The sequence below is a fragment of the Daucus carota genome, chromosome 5, assembly GCF_001625215.2.
Source record: "Daucus carota subsp. sativus chromosome 5, DH1 v3.0, whole genome shotgun sequence".
Lineage (NCBI taxonomy): Eukaryota > Viridiplantae > Streptophyta > Magnoliopsida > Apiales > Apiaceae > Daucus > Daucus carota.
The window spans coordinates 32,657,186-32,680,321 of record NC_030385.2 but is presented as its reverse complement, the minus strand read 5'-3'; the positions used below and the strand labels follow the sequence as shown (position 1 = coordinate 32,680,321).

General features: G+C 35.1%; 3 protein-coding genes and 1 long non-coding RNA gene across 4 annotated transcripts; 1 reads left to right on the top strand and 3 right to left on the bottom strand.

Moving 5' to 3' along the window:
* Positions 1–417: 417 nt before the first annotated feature.
* Positions 418–1,283, bottom strand: LOC135152924 (uncharacterized). The gene is made up of 2 exons (XR_010292227.1): positions 1,144–1,283; positions 418–1,034 (listed from the first exon to the last, which is right to left on the bottom strand). It is a non-coding gene; the product is annotated as an uncharacterized LOC135152924 (long non-coding RNA).
* On the top strand, positions 793–1,977 carry LOC108219770 (heat stress transcription factor B-2b). Its single transcript, XM_017393278.2, has 2 exons — positions 793–1,038; positions 1,174–1,977. The coding sequence occupies exons 1-2, from the start codon at positions 793–795 to the stop codon at positions 1,834–1,836; spliced, it is 909 nt and encodes a 302-aa protein (XP_017248767.1). The 3' UTR covers positions 1,837–1,977.
* A 5,657-nt stretch (positions 1,978–7,634) lies between these two features.
* Positions 7,635–11,933, bottom strand: LOC108220107 (leucine-rich repeat receptor protein kinase EMS1). Its single transcript, XM_017393782.2, has one exon. The coding sequence runs from the start codon at positions 11,703–11,705 to the stop codon at positions 7,896–7,898; it is 3,810 nt and encodes a 1,269-aa protein (XP_017249271.1). The 5' UTR covers positions 11,706–11,933; the 3' UTR covers positions 7,635–7,895.
* Positions 11,934–18,143: 6,210 nt separating this feature from the next.
* On the bottom strand, positions 18,144–22,252 carry LOC108223912 (E3 ubiquitin-protein ligase XBAT33). The gene is made up of 10 exons (XM_017398383.2): positions 21,814–22,252; positions 21,640–21,699; positions 21,449–21,520; positions 21,166–21,350; positions 20,731–20,891; positions 20,591–20,649; positions 20,465–20,511; positions 20,253–20,396; positions 19,781–19,869; positions 18,144–19,203 (listed from the first exon to the last, which is right to left on the bottom strand). Exons 1-10 carry the CDS (start codon positions 21,988–21,990, stop codon positions 18,653–18,655), a joined length of 1,545 nt encoding a protein of 514 aa, XP_017253872.1. The 5' UTR covers positions 21,991–22,252; the 3' UTR covers positions 18,144–18,652.
* Positions 22,253–23,136: the final 884 nt, after the last annotated feature.

Below are 23,136 nucleotides of genomic sequence, written 5' to 3'. Positions count from 1 at the left end.
CCCAGCTTTTGCAACATGTTAGTAGTAATTGTATATAAATATATTATTTGAATATTAATTAAATCTTTTATAATTATATCAGTTTGTAATAAATTGGTTCAAAAAAATGAAAAATGATATTCAATTATATTAGAATTTAATAGATACTTTTTCACACCAAAAATATATAAAACATGCAATATATGTAGCAAACAAAATCAATTTGATGGGTTAAAATCAAATTGAATGATTCAGGTTGGTCAAGTGTATACACCTATTTTAAGGTGTTTAATATATTTCAAATAACCACAACTTTTAAAAAGATAAAATGGCGCATATTACTTCTGGTGAGTTTTTTAAAATATAATTAATAATATCAAATTTATTTATCTAGTTGCGAGTGGAATTTTTTGCATATATTTATTATTTCCAGTTGCATACTCTGCATTCCATTTTCGTAAACCATTCATACATGTGAATACAAGAAACCACTGTTGTATTACCACTTTAGTGCGGCACATAGGAAAGCATTCAATAATGTCCCAACCTCTTATCCACTGCCACGTCGTCCGTTGAAAAAGCAAGTTCTAGAAAAAACCTCAACTAGTATCTTCTCGTTCTTTCCCTTCCCTTTCCTCCTCTCCTCTCTTCCACATTATTCTATTTCCTCTTTTCTCTCCATTTCATCTCACTCTTATTTCAAGAACTTTCTAGAATAATCACCATAATTATGCTTCCTAATCCTCCCAAATCACTCGCCACATCTTCCCTAATTACTTGAACCGGAATCTCTAGTTAGTTTACTGTTCTATTATGGCTCCGCCAGAGCGTAGTGGCGGAGAATCCACGGTGGCCGAGGCGGCCAGGTCTCTTCCGACGCCGTTTCTGAATAAGACGTACCAGCTTGTTGACGATGGGGCAATCGATGATATCATCTCGTGGAACGAAGACGGATCTACCTTTGTTGTGTGGAATCCCAGTGAATTTGCGCGAGATTTGCTTCCCAGATATTTTAAGCATAATAATTTCTCCAGTTTTGTTCGTCAACTTAACACCTATGTAAGTAATCTCAGTTAATATGAATCGTAATTTGTGTATATTAACAAGTAAATTTTTATCGAGATATAGATTTTTTTTTTTATTATCAACGTAATTTTTCAGTACCTGAATACTCTTTGCCGATTTAATTGACAGGGATTCCGCAAAGTAGTACCTGATCGATGGGAATTTTCGAACGAGTACTTTCGCAGAGGAGAAAAGCATCTTTTAAGCGACATTCAGCGTCGGAAACTCGCGAATCTAACAGTTTCAGCATCTCCACCAGCTGCTCCTGCTCCAGTAGTAACAATCGCAGCTCCTCCAATTCTCCCAATCTGGACCACCGCTGCCGATTCCGGCGATGAACAAGCGATTTCCTCGAATTCATCTCCGGCAATCATTCCTCGCGACTCTAATTGTTCGAGCTCTGAGCTTATCGGAGAGAACGAGAAGCTCAAGCGCGAGAATTTACAGCTCAACAATGAATTAAGCCAGATGAAGAAGCTATGCAACAATATTTACGTAATGATGTCCGGTTACAGTAACAATAATCAAGCTGAGAGCAGCTGTAAGCCGCTCGATCTGATGCCGTTGAAGCGGTTATGCGATGATCGTACGGCTGAGAATGGGAGGAACGAGGTGGAGGAGGAACGGCTGAGATTGTTCGGTGTTCCGATTGGAAATAAACGTGTGAAGGAGAATGAAGAGATGGTGAAATGTGAGCCGTTGGATGAGGATAATAGTGGTGAAGGTGTTGATAATCAAGATAAGCGGTGGGTTGGGCCGTGTCAAAACAGGCGTATTTCATTTGATGATTAGAATAGAATAGAAGTAGTTCCCATTAGACACAAACAAAGTGTTGGCGCACGTGGTGAATGAGCCTCGTGCGAAGCTATGGAAGCTTCTGTAACTTTTGTATTACTCCTACTTCTGTGTTATGCATTTAATATTTTGAGATCCTGAGTAAAGACTGATACACAAGTTTTACTAGTATTTCTCAAGTAATTAATGTAAAAGTTTATAAATGCAAATTGTCATTTTTTCCTGAATTCTGGTAGGTGCGATTTGAGCCTGCAAATAAAGGCTCGATAAGATCCAGGGCAAAGTTGGTCCGCATGCTGTACCATACGCATTACTACAATAGACGGCTATCCAAGGTCGCACAATAAACATTAAATTTGTTGAGTTTAGTGATTTTTATCGATAAAATTGGTGTAAATGCAGAGGATGTACCTGTATTTATGATTAGATGCTCAATAAAAATGCACCAAACTCATAGGAGAAGCACTTATTGGGATCGTTTGGTCAAGGTTAAAAGAAGTGATTTCTTACTTAAAATAAAAAAGTGGAGTAGAAGTGAAAAATAAATAAATTAATAAAGTGTTTAGAAAAAAAGCAGAAGCTGTGAGAAAGAAGTTAGCATTTTAAGAGGCCGTTTGGATTAGTTTAAAAGAGGTGACTTCTTACTTAAATAGAAAAAGTGGAGTAGAAGTGAGAAGTAAATAAGTTAATAAAGTGTTTGGAAAAGAAGCAGAAGCTGTGAGAGAGAAGCTAGCATTCTCAGTTTCTTAAAAGTGTTTCTACTTTTTTACACAAACGGGTGAAGAAAAGTAGAAGTCAGAAGCAAAAGTCGCTTACGGTTCCCAAACAGGCCCTAAGTTTCCTAAAAATGCTTCTACTTTTTTACACAAACGGGTCAAGAAAAATAGAATTCAGAAGCAGCTTCAGGTTCCCAAGCAGACCCATTGTGCACTCATGGACACACAAAAAACCGTTAAACAATATGCATGAGTAAACTCTTTTCCACTCTTCTCATTCTTGGGTTTACACAATTTAAAACAAACTACAGCCTCTTTCTGAAATACACACTCACTAATATCAAGTAGGTCACTCGTTTCGTCCAAATATATTAATTGAGTCACTGATTCCCAAATTGACTCAAATGAGACACTCATTAGAAAAATTTGTATCAAATATATCATTCTATCGTTAGTCGAAGTATTGAAAGTATTATATATTGAGTTTCACACATTTTTTATGAATGGTATTACATTCAAATGAAAGGTTCCGAATTCTACTATTTTCGCTAATATTTTCAGATTTTTAAAATTTTATCAACTATTTATTTTTAATTTTTTGATTGATTTATTTGATTTAAATAAAAATAAATAGGAGATAAATTTTTAAAAATCTAAAAATATTAGCGAAAATAGTAGAATTTGGAATCTTTGTTTTGGATGTAATACCATTAAAAAAAAATGTGCGAAACTCAATATATAATATTTTCAAAATTTCGACTAACGATAGAGTGATATTTTTGATACAAATTTTTCTAATGAGTGTCTCATTTGAATCAATTTGGAAATCAATAACTCAATTGATACATTTGGACAAAACGAGTGACCAACTTGATATTTATCCCCTTACTTATTTGTGGTAACCCAATGGCACCCATCACTGAATTTAAAACCATGTTGTCCATGTACTTCAATATAAAAGATCCGGGAAAAATACGATACTCCCCCATCCCATTTTAAGTGTCCACTTTGCAAATTCCACACATACTAAGAAACAATTAATGTAATGTCTTTTCCATTATCTTCCCACAACTAATCAGTTTAGTTTTCATACATATTAATTACGCACTTCATTAATTACTTTGTATTAATCACTTCAAATGTATGACGCTTTGACTTTTTGCGCGTAGTTTAAAATCCTTTGACTATGTACTTATATTTATTATTTTTGAAAATTTATTTTTTAAATAAAAGTATATAGTCAAAATTTTAAATTAGAATTTTTTTAAAAGAAATGATGTTTCTAGGTGCTTGGTCAAAACACTTTGAAATATGTGTAAAAAATCAAAGCGTCATACATTTTGGAACGGAGGGTGTACATTCATAATCCCACTAAATATATTTATGAGGGCTTGTTGGTTGTATTTAATACTATATTAGAAATAGTATAAATTTTACATGAGTTATAGAGTGACATATATTTTGGGATTATTTTTTTTTTGATAAAATGGACACCTAAAATGGGATGGAGGGAGTACTTGTTTATTACTCCCTCCATTCCACTATATTAGACGTTTTTTGACTAGTTTTAAATTCCATTATATTAGTCGTTTTTGTATTCTCACTGACCTAGTTTTACTCACCTGCTTATCATTAATGGCTTATATTGACTTGTTATAAAAAATTTTAATTGTCATTCTACTTTCTTTAATGTCACCCACCCGCACTCTTTTATCTCCTTTGTTTCGTATAAACTCATATGCTCACCCACTCTATTTCTTTTTCTTTTTTTAAAATACTCTATTTCATTCTTATTTTTTATAGTGCTCTATTTTGAAATTATTTAAAATATGGATTTAACCTTTTTTTAAAACTTTGAGAATATAAAATAAATTTTGTTAAGCAAGCAAATTCATTAATATAATAAACCCAGGATCTTTACAAGGCCAATATTAAACAAATTCTTGCAACAACATCAACTAAAGATGACGATATATAACTTGATTTGATCATATTTATAGTAAATATAAATTGTAATTAATTTCAAATTAACTAGATTATATTAGAACGATCATATATAAATACAGAAAATAAAATAGATTTTGTCTTTTCTCAAAATCTTGAGAACTTCAAAGTATATTATTTAAAAGTGATTATATATGAATGAAACTCAACTTTCAAATGTAACTTGTTTAAATATAAGAAAGTGATTATATAGGAAAGAAAATTAACTTTCTTAAATACAAGAAATTGTAGAAAATATAGTTTTAACCTTTTCTCAAATTTTTGAGAATATAAAATAAATTACATAAAAACCTGATATAAAAACATTGTTATATTATAACTAATTTTAAACTAAATTATTTTAGAGTGATTATATATGAATAATAATTAACTTTAAAAAAGTAACGAGGAGTTTCTTCATGATTAAATATTTAAGTCAAAAATATAATTTATGTTACTCATCAGAAAAAATAATGTAACTCATAAACATATTTATCCTTCAATATGAAATAATATCAAAATAACACATAGAACCAAAATTTTAATTTTGTGGAGGGAATAGAATTTTATTGGAGGGAAGAAAAATTTTTGTTGGAGAGTTTACAGAGGGGAAAATGGATGAGAGTAAAAGAAAAGTAATAGAGAGAATTTAATGTTGACAATTCCTGTAAGCAGTAACATGAAACCTAAGCTGTATTTATTAAAAAACAGGTCATAGCTTCACTTCTAATATGTGTGCAAAATAACAAAACGACTAATATAATGAAATGGAGGGAGTAGACATTGATAGAAGTTCGTCCGGGTTCTTTATTTGTCAGCATATGTATACAATTGATCTATTGACTGAACACAATCATCTGCGAACCTCTACAATTACCACTAAACATCAACCTCAAACCTACACCTGAACTTGGAGATGCCCTACTTGATTCCTCAGCTTATCAGCAACTTGTGGGCAAACTTATATACGTTAACGTTACTACAACTAGTCATGACATCTATTGTACAACTGTTGAGCCAATTCTTGCAAAAATCATCCACTTACCTACAAGCTGGCAAAAGACTTCTTCGTTAGTTAGATGCAAATCCTTCTCAGGGTATACTCCAAGTTACATCTGGAGCTGCACAATTAACTACTTATTATGATAGCGACTAGAAAAGTTGCGGAGTCACTAGACGATCTACTAGTGGATACTGCATCTTCCTTGGCTCATCACCCATCTCCTTAAAAGCTAAAAAACATGTAGTGACAAAATCCTCAGCTATAGCGGAATATCGTTCTATGGCTCTCACAACCTGTGAAGTTACCTGGCTTTCTACTTTGCTCCATGATCTAGGTATTATTAGTATTACAAAACTTCCTCCCATAGTCCTCAAATTTGATAGTTAGGCAGCCATTTCCGTAGTTGCAAACCTTGTTTTACACGAGCGGACCAAACACATTGAAGTTGACTGACACTATGTGCGTGATCCAAACTGGTATAAATTCAGATCTCCAAAGTGACTATCTATTCAAATTGCTGATCTCTTTATTAAAATGTTACTGGTATTTCTTCATCAAGCGCATGTTGACAAGCTGGGAGTGACTCTGCCCAACTTGAGGGGGAGTGTAGCAAGACTACCTCTACATTCTACATTGTATTTATAGTGATGTCTTTGGCTGCATGTAATAGTAATAATTGGCAACTGTCAAAATCGTTATTGTCTTTTACATTTTATGTCTGCTAATATAAGGACCGCTGCCCTGATCATCATGAGATTTTGTGATACGAGGTGGTCGCTAACAGTCTCCTAGCATATAGGAGAAGACACTCTCTTTATTTTGTTTTTATGACATTATCTCTAAGAATTGATGCAGTTCATCTCTCAGCCATTTTGATTTGTTACCTTCTCCTGCAAATTATCATTGCATCAGTGTATTATCTTGATTTAGTTGACAGGATGCTTCCGTTCCTACCTTCGTCTCAAATCTTTTTCATAAATCGGTTATTGAAGTTAATGAAGAAGGCACAGAAGCTGCTGCTTCAACCAGGCATGGCTCGGTTTGCGGATGTGCTCAGAGGAAGAAGGTTGAGAAGGTGATTGACTTTGTTGCCGAACATCCATTCTTGTTCATAATTAGAGAAGATACTAGCAGCATTGTGCAGTTCATAGGACTCAGTGCATAATCCTTCGCGTAATTCAACTGCTGCCGATGAGCCGTTAGACTTGAGGCATCATTGGGTAGCATCAGTGTCTATGAGCAATATATAGGTCAGAAACGTTTTTAAGTATTTATTCCGTTTCCTTCCAAATAATTGATTTATATTAGTACTGCTTAGTTTATTTTAGACAATGTAGCCAAACTTAATCTTTTGCTTTGCTTTTCTTGAGAATTACTGTGTTGATTACGTTTCATAGCTTTCTTAATACTCCCTTCGTCCCAAAAAGAGTGAGCTGGTTTGACTTTCACGGAGATTAAGAAAAAAGTTGTAAGTTTAGTTGAAAAGTGGGTAAAGTGGTGGGACCTATCAATATTTAATAATAGATTTGAGATAGTGGAGGAATGTAGTGGGTATAATAGTGTTTATTTAATAAAAAGAGAGTATAAAATAGAGAGGTAGTGGGTGTAATAGTAAAAAGTAGTGTTAAAAAATAGTAAGTATGATAAGTTCATTTTTTTTGGACGTCCAAAAAAGGAATAAGGGTCACATAAAATTGGACGGAGGGAGTAATGATTTGCTTGATGCTGAAAAGAAACGGAGTACTAGGAAAATTTTGATTTTGATTCATGGAAGTTAGTCAATTCAACCAAACTTTCATCGAACAGCTAGAAAAATTGGATTTGATTCATGTATGCTCTTACAGTCTAATACTGCTGAGAAGGATTTGTTGTTATAATTCAAACATACTCGGGTGAGATCAGATAAGAGCTCATGCTTAACAATCAAGTTAAGCGACAACCGACAAGTTTGCATCTGATAAGCACTCATTCCAAACAATAAAATTACCAAGTCATCTACGAAAGTCGATTGAGCACAACAGTGCTTACTGAACTATTCTTTCAGTCGATGCAAACTAAATAATGGAAATTTTTTAGAATCAGGAGATGCAAACTAAATAACAGGATTGTATTTAGATGTCAATTGTTGGCATACAGCAGGCTAACAGCTACAATTTGCGCCTATAAGTAAAAGCCAAACACGATTAGGGTTTAATGGTCCATATGGTTATAGGTACCATACACATTACAATGCTTAACAAACTACGCTAGCATGATAAAACTAATGTACTACTACCTTTTCTGGCTGACTTAATACCGATATATACAGACATGCAAAGAAAGAACTCGGTAAGAAAATTACTAATAGTATAGTGTTACTCTTCTGATATACCATTTAAGACCTTCCAGACATTATGCATGGTAGGGCGATCATACGGATTATCAGAGAGGCATACAGCAGCAATCTGCAACACCTTAAGCATCACTGGCTTTGAATCTGCATCAAGTAGAGTTGAATCAAGTACATCAACAGCCTGGCCTTTCTTGATCTTTTCATAGACCCAACCTACTAAATTCCCACCATCAACATCTTTAAACTCGGGCCCTGTTGGTTCTTTACCAGTGACCAATTCAAGAAGAATCACACCATAGCTATAAACATCTCCCTTCGTTGTTGATCTCCAACTCTGTCCATATTCAGGTGGAATGTAACCAAATGTCCCAGCAATGTCTGTACTAACATGAGTTTCACAAGCACTGATGAGTCTTGCTAATCCAAAGTCTGCAACTTTTGGCTCGAAGTCTTTGTCTAGTAAAATGTTGCTGGCCTTTATATCCCTGTGAATTATGTGAGGGATGGATTCACGATGTAGAAAATCTAGACCTCGTGCAGCACCTACAGCTATTTTTAACCTTTTGCTCCAACCCAAAACATCAAGTGCTCCAGTTCGATTCCTAAGCCACAGATCTAAGCTCCCGTTAACCATATACTCATAAACAAGCAGCTTTTCTTCGCCAAACGAGCAGTAGCCAAGCAAAGAGACAAGATTCTCATGCTTCACCTTTCCCAAAGTCTCCATTTCTGCCAAGAATTCTCGATTGCCCTGTGTTTTGGATTGGTTTAGCTTCTTGACTGCTACTATTTTGCCGTCAGGTAAAGTGGCTTTATAGACTGTTCCAAAGCCTCCATCGCCGATTATGTTTGTCTTGCAGAAGTTGTTGGTTGCTTGAAGAACATCTACCAACGTAAGCTTAAAGAGTGGCTGCTCAAACATTGCCACGTTGATGCTTAGAGGCTCTTTTGATCTGCTGCTACTCAAGAAAAGGAGATTCTGATTAACAGAACTGTTTAGCTTGCTATCTTCACTTTCCTCTAAATCACTCTGCTTGTTGCTTCTGTGAACCCATATGTATAGGACAATAGTTGTAAAAAGAGTAGCTAATGCGCCACCAACAACAATCAGTGCTACAACCCATATACTTGTCAACCGTGATCGCTTATGAAAACTCTTCAGGGGGCATCTTAGACCAACTAATCCTCCACAGAGATCCTTGTTCCCAGCTACAGTTATATTCGTGAGGTTTTGGCAAATTCCGATTCTTGGAATAGGCCCTTCTAACCTATTCTCCGCCAAATTGAGAGTAACTGTGTTTTCAAGGCTACACAGCTTCTTTGGAATTTCTCCAGAAAGACCATTGTTCGAAAGATCCAGATACTGAAGCTGCATCAGATTTCCAAGATCAGAAGGGATCTCACCGCTAAAGCTGTTGCCATGAAGATCCAAAGACATTAAGTACGACATATTCCCTATAGACTGTGGCAGGCTCCCTGTAAACATATTATTACTCAAATCCACAACTTCAATTCTGCAAACCATTGAATCATGAAAGAGCTCATTGATATGACCCGAAAGTTTGTTCTGCTGAACATAAAATCCGACTAAATTTACCATGCTTGAGAGAGTAGAAGGAAGCTCGCCACTAAGCTCATTGTAGCTCAAATCAACATGTGTAAGCCCCTCCAAGTCACCGAGTGCAGATGGAATATAACCTGAAAGCTTATTTCCAGTCAAATTCAGTTTCACAAGACTGCTGAGTTGACCCAAGCTTTCTGGTAATGTTCCAGTAAGCTGATTCTTCCCCAGGTACAAGCCCTGTAGTTTTTGTGAGCTTCCCAGTTCAGCAGGAATAGTGCCTGTGAATTGATTACCATATAAATCCAAAGTAGTGAGATTGCTTAACCTAGACAGTGACTGAGGAATCTGTCCAGAAAGCAGATTTTCACTAAGTAGAAGATCCACAATTACTGAACAGCTCCCCAGTTCCTCAGGTAATGAACCATACAGTCTGTTGTGTGAAAGATCATACACTCCATGATGCTGAATGAAACTTGAATCCGGGATACTAATCTGCCTGAAATACTTGGAGGGCTTGGAAGGAATCGGTCCAGAAAGGTTATTGTACGACAGAACTAAGCATTGCAATTGCTCCAAGTCTGCAATCCCCTCTGGAATGGACCCATTTAACTGGTTGTTGCCAAGATCCAGTGTAGACAGAGAAATGCAATTTTCAAGCTCAACAGGAATAGAACCTTCCAGAAAATTAGAATTCAGCCCAAGAACGGAGAGGGAAGTAAGATTCCCGATTTCTCCAGGAATAGACCCACTTAACTGATTGTTACTAAGAACAAGCCTCTCAAGAGAACCAGCATTACCGATCTCCACAGGCAAGGTACCCTCTAAATGATTATTAGCAGCTGAAAACTCCAACAGATTCATAGAATTCCATAGACTCATCGGAATAGTACCTGTAAAATTATTCGAATCAAGGTCCAGCACCATCAAAGGAAGCTTTGACAGATATTCCGGAACAGGGCCGACAATCTGGTTATCAACCAAAACCAATTGAGTCAAATTACCACAATTCACAAACGTGTCCTCAATCGTCCCAGTAAGCATATTACTGTCAAGATCAATCTCCGTAAGCGCACCAGAATTACACAACTCCTTTGGTATCACCCCTGTCAACAAGTTGTTGCTCAAACTAATATGATCAAGCAGTGAACAATTCCCAATTTCCGGAGGAATTGGCCCCGAAAACCGATTACTCGACAACAACAACGAATCAACCTTGTCCCACCTCCCAAGCCAAGAAGGCAAGGGCCCCGAAAGCTGATTCTTCTCTGCTGAAAGAGACAACATCGGCAATCCCCCAAGCTCCTCAGGCAATGATCCCGTTAACAAATTAAACGAAAGCATCAATGTCTTCAAATTCCGACAATTTCCAAGCTCAGATGGTATAGAACCATTAAGCTCAGCATAAACAAGATTCAAAATAGTCAAATTCTCCAACTTCCCAATCCCCCTCGGAATCGAACATCTCAAAGGATTATACGACAAATCAAGCTTAGTCAATGAACGCAGCTTTGATATCGTATCAGGAATCGGCCCTCTAATTAAACACGAAGGCGAAAAGAAATTCTCTAAACTCGAAAGCTCCCCTATTTCACTAGGCAACTCCCCCGAAAACTTATTAATCCCGATATAAAGATCAGTTAATTTTTTCAACTTGCTAATCTCAGGAGGAATGTTACCGGACAATGTATTATTCGAAACATCGAAAAATGTCAACGAATTTAAATTGGTAAAAAGGGCGGGAGAAAGTGAACCTGATAGCACATTGCCGCTTAAACCAATTGACTGTAATCGAAACAAATCTCCGATTTCTTCGGGTATGTTTCCGGTGAACGAGTTGCCTGACAAGTCGAGTTGCCTCAGTGAACCCAGTTTCCCAATCTCCGGGGGAATTTCCCCTGTCAAACAATTAGGACCGAGTTTCAATATTTCCAGGCGAGTCAACTCGCCGAGTTGACTCGGTAACTCGCCGGACAGCTGGTTGTTGGATAGGTCGAGTGTGGTGAGAGAAGTGAGCGAGAAGAGTGAGATAGCGAGTGGGCCGCTGAGCGAGTGAGTCGGGAGGACGAGTTGAGTGACCGAGTTGTTTACACACGAGACACCGAGCCAGTGACAATGTGAAGTTTTAGTGGTCCATGAAGAGACTTGTGCTGGGTTTTTGAGTGAGTGTTTGAATGTAAGAAGTGAGTCTCGCTCTGCGAACTCGGTGGTTGTAATAGCGTGGGAACATAGGAGTTGTAAGAGAAGTAGAGAGAGAAACAAAGGAGCCATACTTACAATTCTAGAGAGAGGAGTGGAGTAAAATGTGAGAATATGTGTGTGTGCCTGTGCATATATTTGGAATGTGTGTGTGTGGGAAATTGAGGTAATAAATGGAGAAAGTTGAAAGCTGGAAGATGAATTTGAAGGAGGTTTTCAACAATGGTGGAAGATGCGTAGGAAATTGAAATGTGGCAACGCTGTCGTTTTGCGGAGGTTTATGGATATATGCCCCGTAGGATTTTGGGGTGGGTGGGTCAATGAATGTGAGGTCTAATGTCCAAAATGCCCGTCTGTGATTGGGTTAAAAACCATGTAACCAAACATTCATAAATTATGGTTTTTACTCCCTCATTCTCATTTTAATGTACTGTATAGTCTTGCTTCCCATCAATAATCATGTATGATACTCCCTCCGTATCAATTTATAGGTCCATTTTGAAATAAACACGCATATTAAAAAAATAATTAGTTAGATAGAATCTTATCTCATGTATCATTAGTTTGTACATTGATAAGGGAGAAAAGAGTTGAGTTTCAAAAAAATCACAATAAATATAGGGATTTAGTGCATTGAGAAATGAGAATAATGGATAAATTTGTATTAAAAAAAGAGAGGGACAAGTATTTTGGGACAAATTTTTTTTCCAAAATGGACCTATCAATTGAGACGGAGGGAGTACTCCCTCCGCCCCATCTAATTATTTACATTGGGATTGGACAGACAAGTTAAGAAACATGAATATAATACTTTTTCTATTTTAAAATATAAGTTGTTTGATTTTTTGGCACACAATTCTAAATCCTTTGACTGTATAATTAAAATCATTATTTTTAAAATTTTCTTTTTTTGGATAAAAATATATGATTAATATTATAATTTGGAAAAAGAAAATTTTGAAAATAACAATTTTAACCAGTGTTCTAAAAATCGGTCTAGGCGGCCGCCTAGGCGGTGCCTAGGCGCTAGGCGGCCCCGAAACGCCCCGATTCGGTCCTAGGCGGTGAATTAGATGTTTTTTTACAAAAATCGGTCCTAGGCGGTCAACATCCCGCCTAGGCGGTCCAAATCCCGCCTAGGCGGTCCAGGCGGCCAATAACAAAAAAAATAATATTTTTAATAAATAAAATCTTAAATTATAATTATATTATAAGAAATTAAGTATTCACTTGTACTTAACTTAATATCTTATAAAAAAAGTAAAATGACTAATATTTTTATTTAATATTTCTTACATTATTTATAAGAGACTGATTGGTATATATTTATTTAATCAACGATTTTGTATTACATGTATTAAGTATTTATTTTATATATAATATTATATTGTTTACCGGTTTCACTCTACTAGTAGTGAAAAGTAGATAAAATTATTAAATACATTTAATTATAATAATTTAAAAATAATATATGTCCGATTAATGCTCCGATTAATCTTTCCGATTAATCCCCGTTTTACCGATTAATCGCTAGAAGGTACCCCGACCGCCCTGGGACGCCTAGCGATTTCTAGAACACTGATTTTAACTAAGCGGTCAAAAGACTTAGAAGTGTGTGTCAAGCGGTCAAGCGACCTATATTTCAAAATGGAGGGAGTGGGAGAAAGAAAAGTGGGTGAAGTGATTGACCCATTGATTTTTAATATATTAAAGAGACATAGTGAAGTAAAAGTAATGTGAAAAGAGAGGAAAAGTGGGAAAATATCGGATCCATTAACTGTTTTAGGAAAGTTTTGTAACATAAAAAAGATGGGTGTGATGGAGGGAGTATGTATTAAAATCAAATCAATAAATTTTTTTTGAATTTTTTAAATTTTGATTTAAAATAATTAGTCAAATAATAACTTTTTCAACTTCAAAGTCATGCAAACATTTGAAAGCACTTAGTTTTGAAAGGAAAAAAAAACTGAGTTTATTAGATATAAAATTGTTGATATTTTTATAAAATTAAATCGGTTTTTCATATAATTTATGCTATTTTAGAACACATATTAAAATATAACAATATTGAAGTTCAGGATAAAAATATTCTAAACTTTTCTAAAAGAAATTGGTCAACTGACTTGATTTTAATTTGAAATCAAGATCAAGATATAATTGTACTATGCAGGAGGAAGTACACAATATAATGATGGTCTTTAAAGTACACACTGCTTGACGGTCAGAGAAGCTAGACGAACTTCTCCCATATAACTTGCATGTCATTTCCATTCATTTTCTTGTCTTTTTTCCGTAACTTGTTTAAATCTATTTAAACCACGCACCTCTCTCCTAATAATTTTGTTTGCAGCAGAAAACCTTAGTCCATGTATATACTCTCTCTGTCCTCCTTTCGTCCCCGTAATTGTTTACGTTCGCTGTTTCAACGCATGTTGAGACTCCTGTAATGTATAGTTTCATAACTTTTTTTTCATTTTTTTTTAATTTTAAACATCAAACTTTTATTCAAAGAAAAAAATTAAAAAATATATATTATGGAACTATACGTTAAATGAGTAGGGAAAAACATGCCAAAAAATAACGTAAAGAAATGAGGGGGACGGAGGTATAATTTTCTCTTAAAGAAACCTCGAATATATTTGGTCGAATTTATACCTCTTTGTTGTCACAGTGATCTCAAGACCGGCCATTTCTGAATGGTGTAATTGCTTACATATTTATCAATTAACCAATAACATCATTTCATCATATAATTCGGATTTTGAGATTTGAGAAAAAGATTCTGATGTAGCTTTTCATACAGTATACAGATGGTGCAAAAGATAAAAGCAAAACAGGGTACAGTTTTCTACTGATCGAGCTGAAGATATGCCATGCAAGTAGTGATAGCTACGTTTATTTTTTCACTATTTTGTATGCACACATCATTGCTTTGCAAAATGCAGATACAAATGAAAAGAAGTCTTGCTGAACAAATACGCCCAGCAATAATGCAGTACGAGTTACTTGTGGCTGTATACATTTCCATTTATATGGAAATGTATGTGCTTTGTGCAGTGAGGTACACAGTAGGGGAAAGGAGAAAGATTCTCCCCTCTGTTTTTTTCTTTAGAGTTATCTAGTCTGTGAAAAACAGAGGCTCTGATTGATTGATTGGTATCAGATTAAAGCCTATTGACTTATCTTAACATAAGTAGTGGTATAAAATAATTAGCAGTGGCGCGGAATTGAGATTTCATAATATATATTGTTGTTTTTTTAGATTGGTTGAAGTTTTAACTTTGAATTTTCTATCGATATTTAAAAGTCAGTCGGGAATGTAGTATAGACCGCTTGAATCGGCTCCCCACAAGTTTCAAGATTTGAATTATGTACGAAATGAAAAGAGAGAGGCTGCAAAAACCACAATGCATAATGATGGTTTTGTGATATTCTTGAGGACAAAAGCCTGCCTGCAAAATCAGGATTCTCCCCTGATAAAACTTCAAATTCTGGAAAAGAGTTTGGCTCAGTTGAGATTCCGAACAACCCCTTCAATAATTACAGTATCTGCCTATGCATACATGTATCATGTACTCACAAAATAAAAACATGCTTCTGCTTTTGACTCACCACACTTGTGTTTCTATTGCCTTCTCGCCCCAAAAAGGAAATTTTCATTGAGCTTCTTTTATAATTTTTTTAAATAATGTGAGCTTGTTTCAGTTTATTATGGATATAAGCTGTTCTGGTATTAAATCGTAAAAATTGAGCTGAAAAAAGTAAAAATTACTCCGTTGAGCTCGTATGGTTTTAGAAAACGAGTCAACGTTGGAATGTGAAATTTCAGGCTCAAAAACTGAGACATCGAAACTGGGCTGCTCTAGGATTAGATGGATGGAACCTGCTTAGACTACACGCCTAAACTATTTTTGTCTTTTGAAATGTACAGCAAATTGAAAACAAGGGGTCACGCCAAATCGCCAATTGTAGAGTGAACTGATGACACGTCCAGCGATTTCATATAGTAAAAACTTATCTTGTGGGTTTGTGACATAGGAAATCTCCTATAATATCGTAGCAGGTGATATGCGACAACACAACATACTTATGTTCTGGATATAAGCTGTTCTGGTATTAAATTGTATAAAATCACGTAATTTGTTGAAAATAATATATACACATGCTTCGCCCATTTTCGTTTCCGTCCTAACCAGTTTGAGCTATCGACTGAAAATGTAATCGCCTTTACTAAATCAAACATCATACTCACACAAACGGTGAGAATATAACAAAACTCACACAAACGGCGAGACAATAAAAAAACCAAACCAAACATTATTTGCATTGTGCATGAATCCATACGTTATCAACCCATCCACGCCAACCGAATCAGGTTGGAATTAATTCTTGTGCATTTTTGGTGCCGTGGACGATAAATAATTAAAAGTTATCTCATATGCGAACCAAACATTATTTGCATTGTGCATGAATCCATACGTTATCAACCCATCCACGTCAACCGAATCATGTTGGAATTAATTTTTGTGCGTTTTTAATGCCGCCGACGGTAAATGATTAAAAAGTAATCTCATATACATTATTGATTCTCCAGCAAGGCACATACTATAAATGATTGAAAGGTCTTTCAAGAGTGTGTCCTAACAAATATTTTTTATTTAGGCAGAAAATTTTGATAAACGAAGGCTTTTGTGCATGAAACGTTATTGTTAATAAAATTAGAGTCATAAAATCCGTCATCTAACTAAAGAATGGTTGTTAGCATATACAGACACTCGAGAGATCACTAAAAAGTGGTTATCAGCATGATCCCACTAAAATCTGAATTGAATACGTGCTCTTCATTGCATAGTTGATAACTTGATATTGATATGTGATCTACTAATGAAATTATCTCAAGGGCTGAATCTAGTGAGTAATTTCCGAAAGCATGAACCAGTTAAATTATTGAGGAAACTTGAAAATCAACCCAATAATTAATGCAAATGGAGGGGTGGTGGAAAATAAGTGCAAAACTCAGAGAGTAAAGATCGTGAGCAATATCGTCATACATAGCCGTAATGCGTAACTTCGTTGTCATCCAGATCTTCTTTTATGTACGTACGAAACTCAATGAATGCACTGTAGTTAGATGTTTGCATATCAGATTGCTTGAGCTTTGCGTGATAGCATTCAATTCCATTCAATACCATAACCTCTGTGACTGCAAATTAGTGCACAGTATCTTGTGAAGTTTTTAATGCCCAACTATTTTTCTATAGTAAGTTCAGTAATTTGCTGACTCCTTACACTGGATGCATGGACAGATTACTGTAAACTTTGATGAATCAATAATTTTATTAAATGTAATATATTTTTAATTTGGAAATTTAAATATCTTAATTGATGAATAAAATTCTACACTCGTTAAGGTGTTTAAACAGTTAAATTATAAAGCAAATAGAAATTCTTGATTTGTTGAGTTATCTATATTCCTCCATCCACTCATTTCTGTATATTTTATTTACTTTTTGCCACGCACTTTAATATTTCTATAAAGTCCAGCAATAAATTTTCCCTTTCTAAATATAAATCTAAATATTAAGTTTTATTTAAAAAAATTAAAATTAATTTATAACTTCATATTTTACAATAGTATTAAGTTGTGTGCTGCGTCTCTCCTCAATATATACAATTGAGGGGATGGTGGGAGTATGCGCATAAATAATTAATATTATTTAGTAGGGATATGTTAGTTAAGCTAAGATATATCTAAGATGAAGAACTATCGATGTAAATTGAAAATGAAATCGATGTTCAATTAAGATAAGATTTTTTTTTTTAATTTTATTATATCTGATTAATGTTTAATGATATTTAGAGAAGCATCGGCAAGCCTACAAATTACAATCCCTTGTAGGCATGTAGCACTGATAATCTGGATTCTGGATGCCTATTTATGCAACCACATCCATGATTACTTTCGAAAATGCCCAAATCAACAAGACGGCCTGATAGATCATGGACCACACGTCCATTCTTACACATTCTACTACGTCGCATTCTCAAGTTGTTTGATCAGCCCACTGAACATAGCTGTAATGATTATTTGAAATCTTGAACTATTACTCCAGCCACAAATACTGTTTTTTTTTTGAAACTATACTGTTTTGGTTAATCACAAAAATGATACAACTATATTATATATATATTAAAGTGTTATTTTATATACATTTTTAATTTTGAGTAATAATGAAAAAAATCATGATGAAATGAGAGGTATATTAAAATATATATATATTTTAAAATATGTGTAACATTGAAAACAAATGTAAATAAAATGAGAGGGATGGAAATAAATTTCACTATGTAAATGAGTTAAACAATGTGTGATCAGTACTCGTATGGAGTAAAATATTGTAACCGGTAAATGGACTTAATAATAACCAAGTCGAGCTAGGATTTTCATATTTGTACTAAAAAGTTGCACAAATTATTGGGCTGGGGAGGTTTTTAAAAGCTCGAAAAACATCAAACAACCGACTAATATAGTATATTTCAATATGTAACCACCCTAAATTTGCAAATACCGACGATACGAACTAATTCAGAGCAGTTGCGAATTATTTGTACACCTCTAAGCTCTAATATGTCTACTTTGCCAAACACTACAATATTTCCTGTAATAAAATATATAGCAAAGCCATTCATTCAACTTCTACAGGCTGTATGGATGTGTTTATCTAATTCAATCTTGCAAACTGCTATGAATGTGTCTTCTCTGTTTCAAATAGTAAGCCACGCTCAGAATCATTCACATCGACAGAAAACCATTATTCCAAACATCAGTCCAGGATGATATATTCTTTTCATTTTGCTCTGAGTCCAGACAAATGCCTCTGTGATATAATCTTCCATTTGGTTCCAAGTAATGAATGAAATAATATGGTACAGGAGCAGCAAACACACAACTTCGGCTGCCTTACCAAAAAATCATCTGCATGAGATAATAGTTCAGGAAGATACCAGATATAAGGCATTTATGCGTTTATTTCAGAGTTGCACCGCTGTTCCCTGCTACAGCTTCTTCTGCTCCAGAACATGCTTGAGCAACTAGTTTTCTCCAATCTTATTCCTGACATTTTATCTTGGTCTATTGATGCAGATTGTGAACGGGGAGATTCATCTCGCGCTTCACCCTCCTCATGCTCAAATGATGGGCATGTTCCCTGATTGCAGGTGCACAAAGGAAGGGCAACTGAAGGAAATGGGCTACAAGTAACTGGGCAAAAAATATCTGAGGAAACTGAAGCTACACGATTCTTTCGGATCTCAGGAGCACATGCTGGTGTTGACTGGACGAAGTCCAGGGAGTGTTCTCGAGAATGAAGCATGCAAGGGGTACATAGGCTAAGCGACGTATTCAGCTTCATTTCTTTTGTAGGGGATCCTGGCAATTTGCAAAACGAAATGATTCCATGTCTGCACAGTGGACATGGAATTGACCCTGGAGGACCTAAAAGTTCAGAAGCAAAGTTGCTTGTCGAGCAAAGGTAGAGCGCACATCGTACACAGAGTTGATGCCCGCAACCTGGAAGTATGGGATGGAAGCACATATCTTTAATAAGAAAAGAAACACAAATAATTCAACAAACTATTCAGATAACAAGTACTCAAAATTGAATCCAAATGGTGCCCGCCTCTGATACAAAACAGGACCCGAAATGCTCAACAGAGATATGTTGTAAAAAAGGGGAGCAAAAGCATTTCATCATTTATCTAACAGTCAAGCTTCTCACAAAAAGAAAATTCTGTCACAGTGTATTATATCTGCGCGGGTTTTAAATTCATGAATAAAAGTTTAAATGGGTAATTCATTACTTGATAGAGGACATGTATATGAGATAGCAGGATAAACAGCAGAATTCCAGCTATGAAATCCGAAAAATATTCCTAAGATGGCCATTCTCATCCCTAATTCTTTACAGAACTTAAGAAACATATCCACAGGATTCCAAGGCTGAAATTTTATGAAGTGCAATAGAAACTTTCTTCTTTTATTTAGCAAGTAAAACTTCTTTTTTCTTATCTAGTATTATTTCAACTGTAGTATTTTGAAAAGAAAATTATATACAACAGATTCTTAAAAAGGGTAGGAAAGGGTAGACCTTCAGCAGCGACCGAACATGCTCCCTCCAAGCAAACAGCGCAAACGTCAGTGTCATCAGAGGTAGTTGAGGACTGCAAACCAAGTTCTCTGTAAAATGTAATAAAACAGTATTATTAGTAACTGTACTCACACGTTTTCAGAAGTACTCCAGATTAGAACATAAATTTGGTCACTCAAGTTTCGGCAAGTATCTGACTTAACACAAAAGTAATACTCATAAAGTACTGCATATCTATAGCTATAATTATTAATTCATGGCATTGCAGAGCAGTCTACTAGATACCCCTCTTCCCTTGGTAACAAGAGGTCAGGCCAGGGTTTGAAAAAACCCATAAAATTTCATACTGCACAAACATTATTTATTGAAAATCATAAAACTTTGGAATCAAGTGAAAATGATGGTAGCATAGAGGGAATCTATATATATATATATCATGACATTTACAGATGACTAATTATTAGAAGTCTACCTTGCTATATTAAGAACACTCATGAGAGGCAAAGATAAATAATTTGAAGGGGGAAATACTGGAAGTATCTGCTCAGAATTCGGTGCCAAAAATGGCTCAAGCCAATGACGCCCCCACATTCTTGCAACGTCAAGAGGGAGCCACCTGAAAGGGAGAGGGAATTCCATAAATTATCCAAAATGGAAAGCATAAATAAAGCTAAATTGACTTACCCATTGCAGTTCAATGTCAACCGACTAGCACCACTTGCTAGGAGGATCTGCAAAATTATGATCTAAAGGTCAAACCAAATACAAGTGTTTGACGTACTTAGGGAACACACATATATATAATATTACCTGACAGCATTTCAAGTTTCCGCCACAAGCAGCATAGTGCAAGGGTGTGCTCCCCGCTCCTACAAAAATTTCAGTTATTACACACTGAACGCATGATCACAACACAGAAAGCACATTCATTATCTAGGAAAAGCATGTACCTATCAAATCCATAGACGTTCCATAATGAAATGTAACAGCAGAAACGTTAGCTTGAAGATTTAGAAGGAGTTGTACACAGTCAAAATAGCCATTTAAAGCAGCCATGTGAAGAGCAGTGATACCACCATCAGCTGCCTTATTTACAAACTTTGCCAGCGCACTGCCATAGGATTAACAATTACAATGGATTTGGAAGTTAAATTAACTTAGGTTTCTGGAACATATTGCATAAACAAAATCAAAGGATTTAAAAAATTAGTTATATGGCAAAAAAGCATTGAAGGTTCTTTGTACTTCGATGATGGATAATAAGCCTACAGCTCAGCCAGAATTTGGCAATGAGGGCTCTAAGAAAGCGGCATATAAACTAAACTAAACTCTTAAACTAAACTAAACTCTTATACAAGATAAAAGGGAACAACTGACTCACAAACCTTTGGTCATGTTTGCCTTTAACAGCGGAAGCACTCCTCTTATCACCCTTCACTTGAGAATTCAGACATTCAAAAGGAGAACTGGGAACAAAATCAGCCACAACAAGTCTGATGCATCTAACATGCCCGTTAACAGAAGCAAAATGTAGCGCCGTCCTCCCACTAAGATAATCCGCTCTAGTAACCTAAAACAACAAAATATTATACAGAACACATCACACATAATTATAAATTCATAGGTACACTAAACCAAAAGAAGAAACAATAAGAGAGAAAAACTCACATTGCATCTAAAAAGCATGAGAGTCTGAACAACCTCCCAATGCCCATATCTACAAGCTTGCATCAAGGCTGTCTATCTCACAACAAAAGAAAAACTAATAAAGTCAATCACTTTACTCTCTATTGCACAACTTAATCATCATATAGACACAAAAAAGAGTGGCCTTAAGCAAAAAAGCTGAAAATTTCCACCTGACCACAGTAATTTCTTGAATTGACATCAGCTCCAGTGTCAAGTAATAGAGCAACAATCTACAAATATAATCAATTTACCATATAAACACACACAAATACACAAAGATCACAAACATAAATCAAAGGGGTCCTAGAAAAAAGGGAAATTCAAAAAGGGGTAGCAATACATACATCAATATGGCCTTTAGCAGAAGCAAAATGAAGAGGAGAATTAAGGCCACCAAAAGTAGAGTACTTGGCTAAGCAAGGATTGCAATCAAGAAGCATTTTGGCCTCCACAAAATCACCATCTCTAGCTGCAGACACCAATCTTTCTCCTGATGCTGAGCAACCCAGAGAATTACCCATCTTTAAACACACAAAGACACACACTTTTTGTGTGTAGAATGAATTATTATATATAAATAAGTTATGGGGTTACTTGTTTTAATGGGAAGAAGGGTATTAGGTGAACTGTCGTGTGAAGAAAAAAGATGAAAACTTGAAAGAAAATATATAAATATATATGGGGAAGAAAGAAGATGACACAGAGTGAAATGAATAGTAGTAGTACTAGATTATAGAGGAATATAGAGATAGATATTTGACTGATTTGTTTGTAAGTATGTGCCTACTTGACAACAACTGGATCAGTTTTGGATTATAGCAGCACTGGCGTGTCCGGATTTTATTTTTTATGTTTTCTTCATCTTCTTCTTTTTCTTTTTCTTATTCAACAAAAGATACTGTGAACATACTTGGGGTCTGAGTCCAGTCATTTCAAATGTTGCATATTATCATGAGTTCCTCACACGACAAAGTATAAGTCCAATTTTCTGTTTAATTCCAAAAGTGGGTTTCCAAAAGTGGGTAATCACCGATTAATTTTGTTTCATAACTCGTCGAACTGATTAAGTATCTGATTATTCAATTAATCATTCAATTAATTCCTGATCAATTTAATTAATTTCTGATTAATCCTTATTCCGTTACCTCATCGATTAAGTCCGATTTCCGCTTTTGATAATATTGATTTTCTGATATATATACACATAAATTTGTGTTGTTTTAATAAAAAATAACTTGAATTTACCCGGTAAAATCTAATATAGAATTTGATCAATGATCCACCCTAACATGTGTGATTTATTTTTTTCTTTTTCAGAATTCTCTATCATATATGAAATGATTATTATTATCCTGTTTGCCTCAAGTACGTGATCAAATATTTCGAAAAACAACAAAAAGTATTTTATTTATACATTCAATTTAGAGTGCAGACTGCAACTCGCATGCACAAAGTCCCGTTTTCATTTCATTATTAACTCAAAAATCTATTTTACTTTATCAATAATTTAGAGTGTTTTTGTTTCCCTTTTCTAAAATTTCTGATATGTTGACATATTTGAAATTCCGTTACATTTTCACTCAGATGGTAAATGTAAAAGCTGAGAGAAAAGCAATGGCATCGCATGGGTGAGACTTGAGAGGCTGCTAGTGCCTAGTGGGGTGAAG

Bases quoted from the DNA above. Each gene is read 5' to 3' on its own strand.
- LOC108223912 (XM_017398383.2), bottom strand. From the start codon at position 21,990: ATGGGTAATTCTCTGGGTTGCTCAGCATCAGGAGAAAGATTGGTGTCT. The intron at 21,521-21,639 runs GTGGAAATTTTC...GTTGTGAGATAG, and splicing joins CAAGAAATTACTGTGGTCAG to ACAGCCTTGATGCAAGCTTG. The intron at 20,650-20,730 runs GTACATGCTTTT...AAATTTTTGTAG, and splicing joins AACGTCTATGGATTTGATAG to GAGCGGGGAGCACACCCTTG.
- LOC108219770 (XM_017393278.2), top strand. From the start codon at position 793: ATGGCTCCGCCAGAGCGTAGTGGCGGAGAATCCACGGTGGCCGAGGCG. The intron at 1,039-1,173 runs GTAAGTAATCTC...TTTAATTGACAG, and splicing joins TTCGTCAACTTAACACCTAT to GGATTCCGCAAAGTAGTACC.
- LOC108220107 (XM_017393782.2), bottom strand. From the start codon at position 11,705: ATGGCTCCTTTGTTTCTCTCTCTACTTCTCTTACAACTCCTATGTTCC.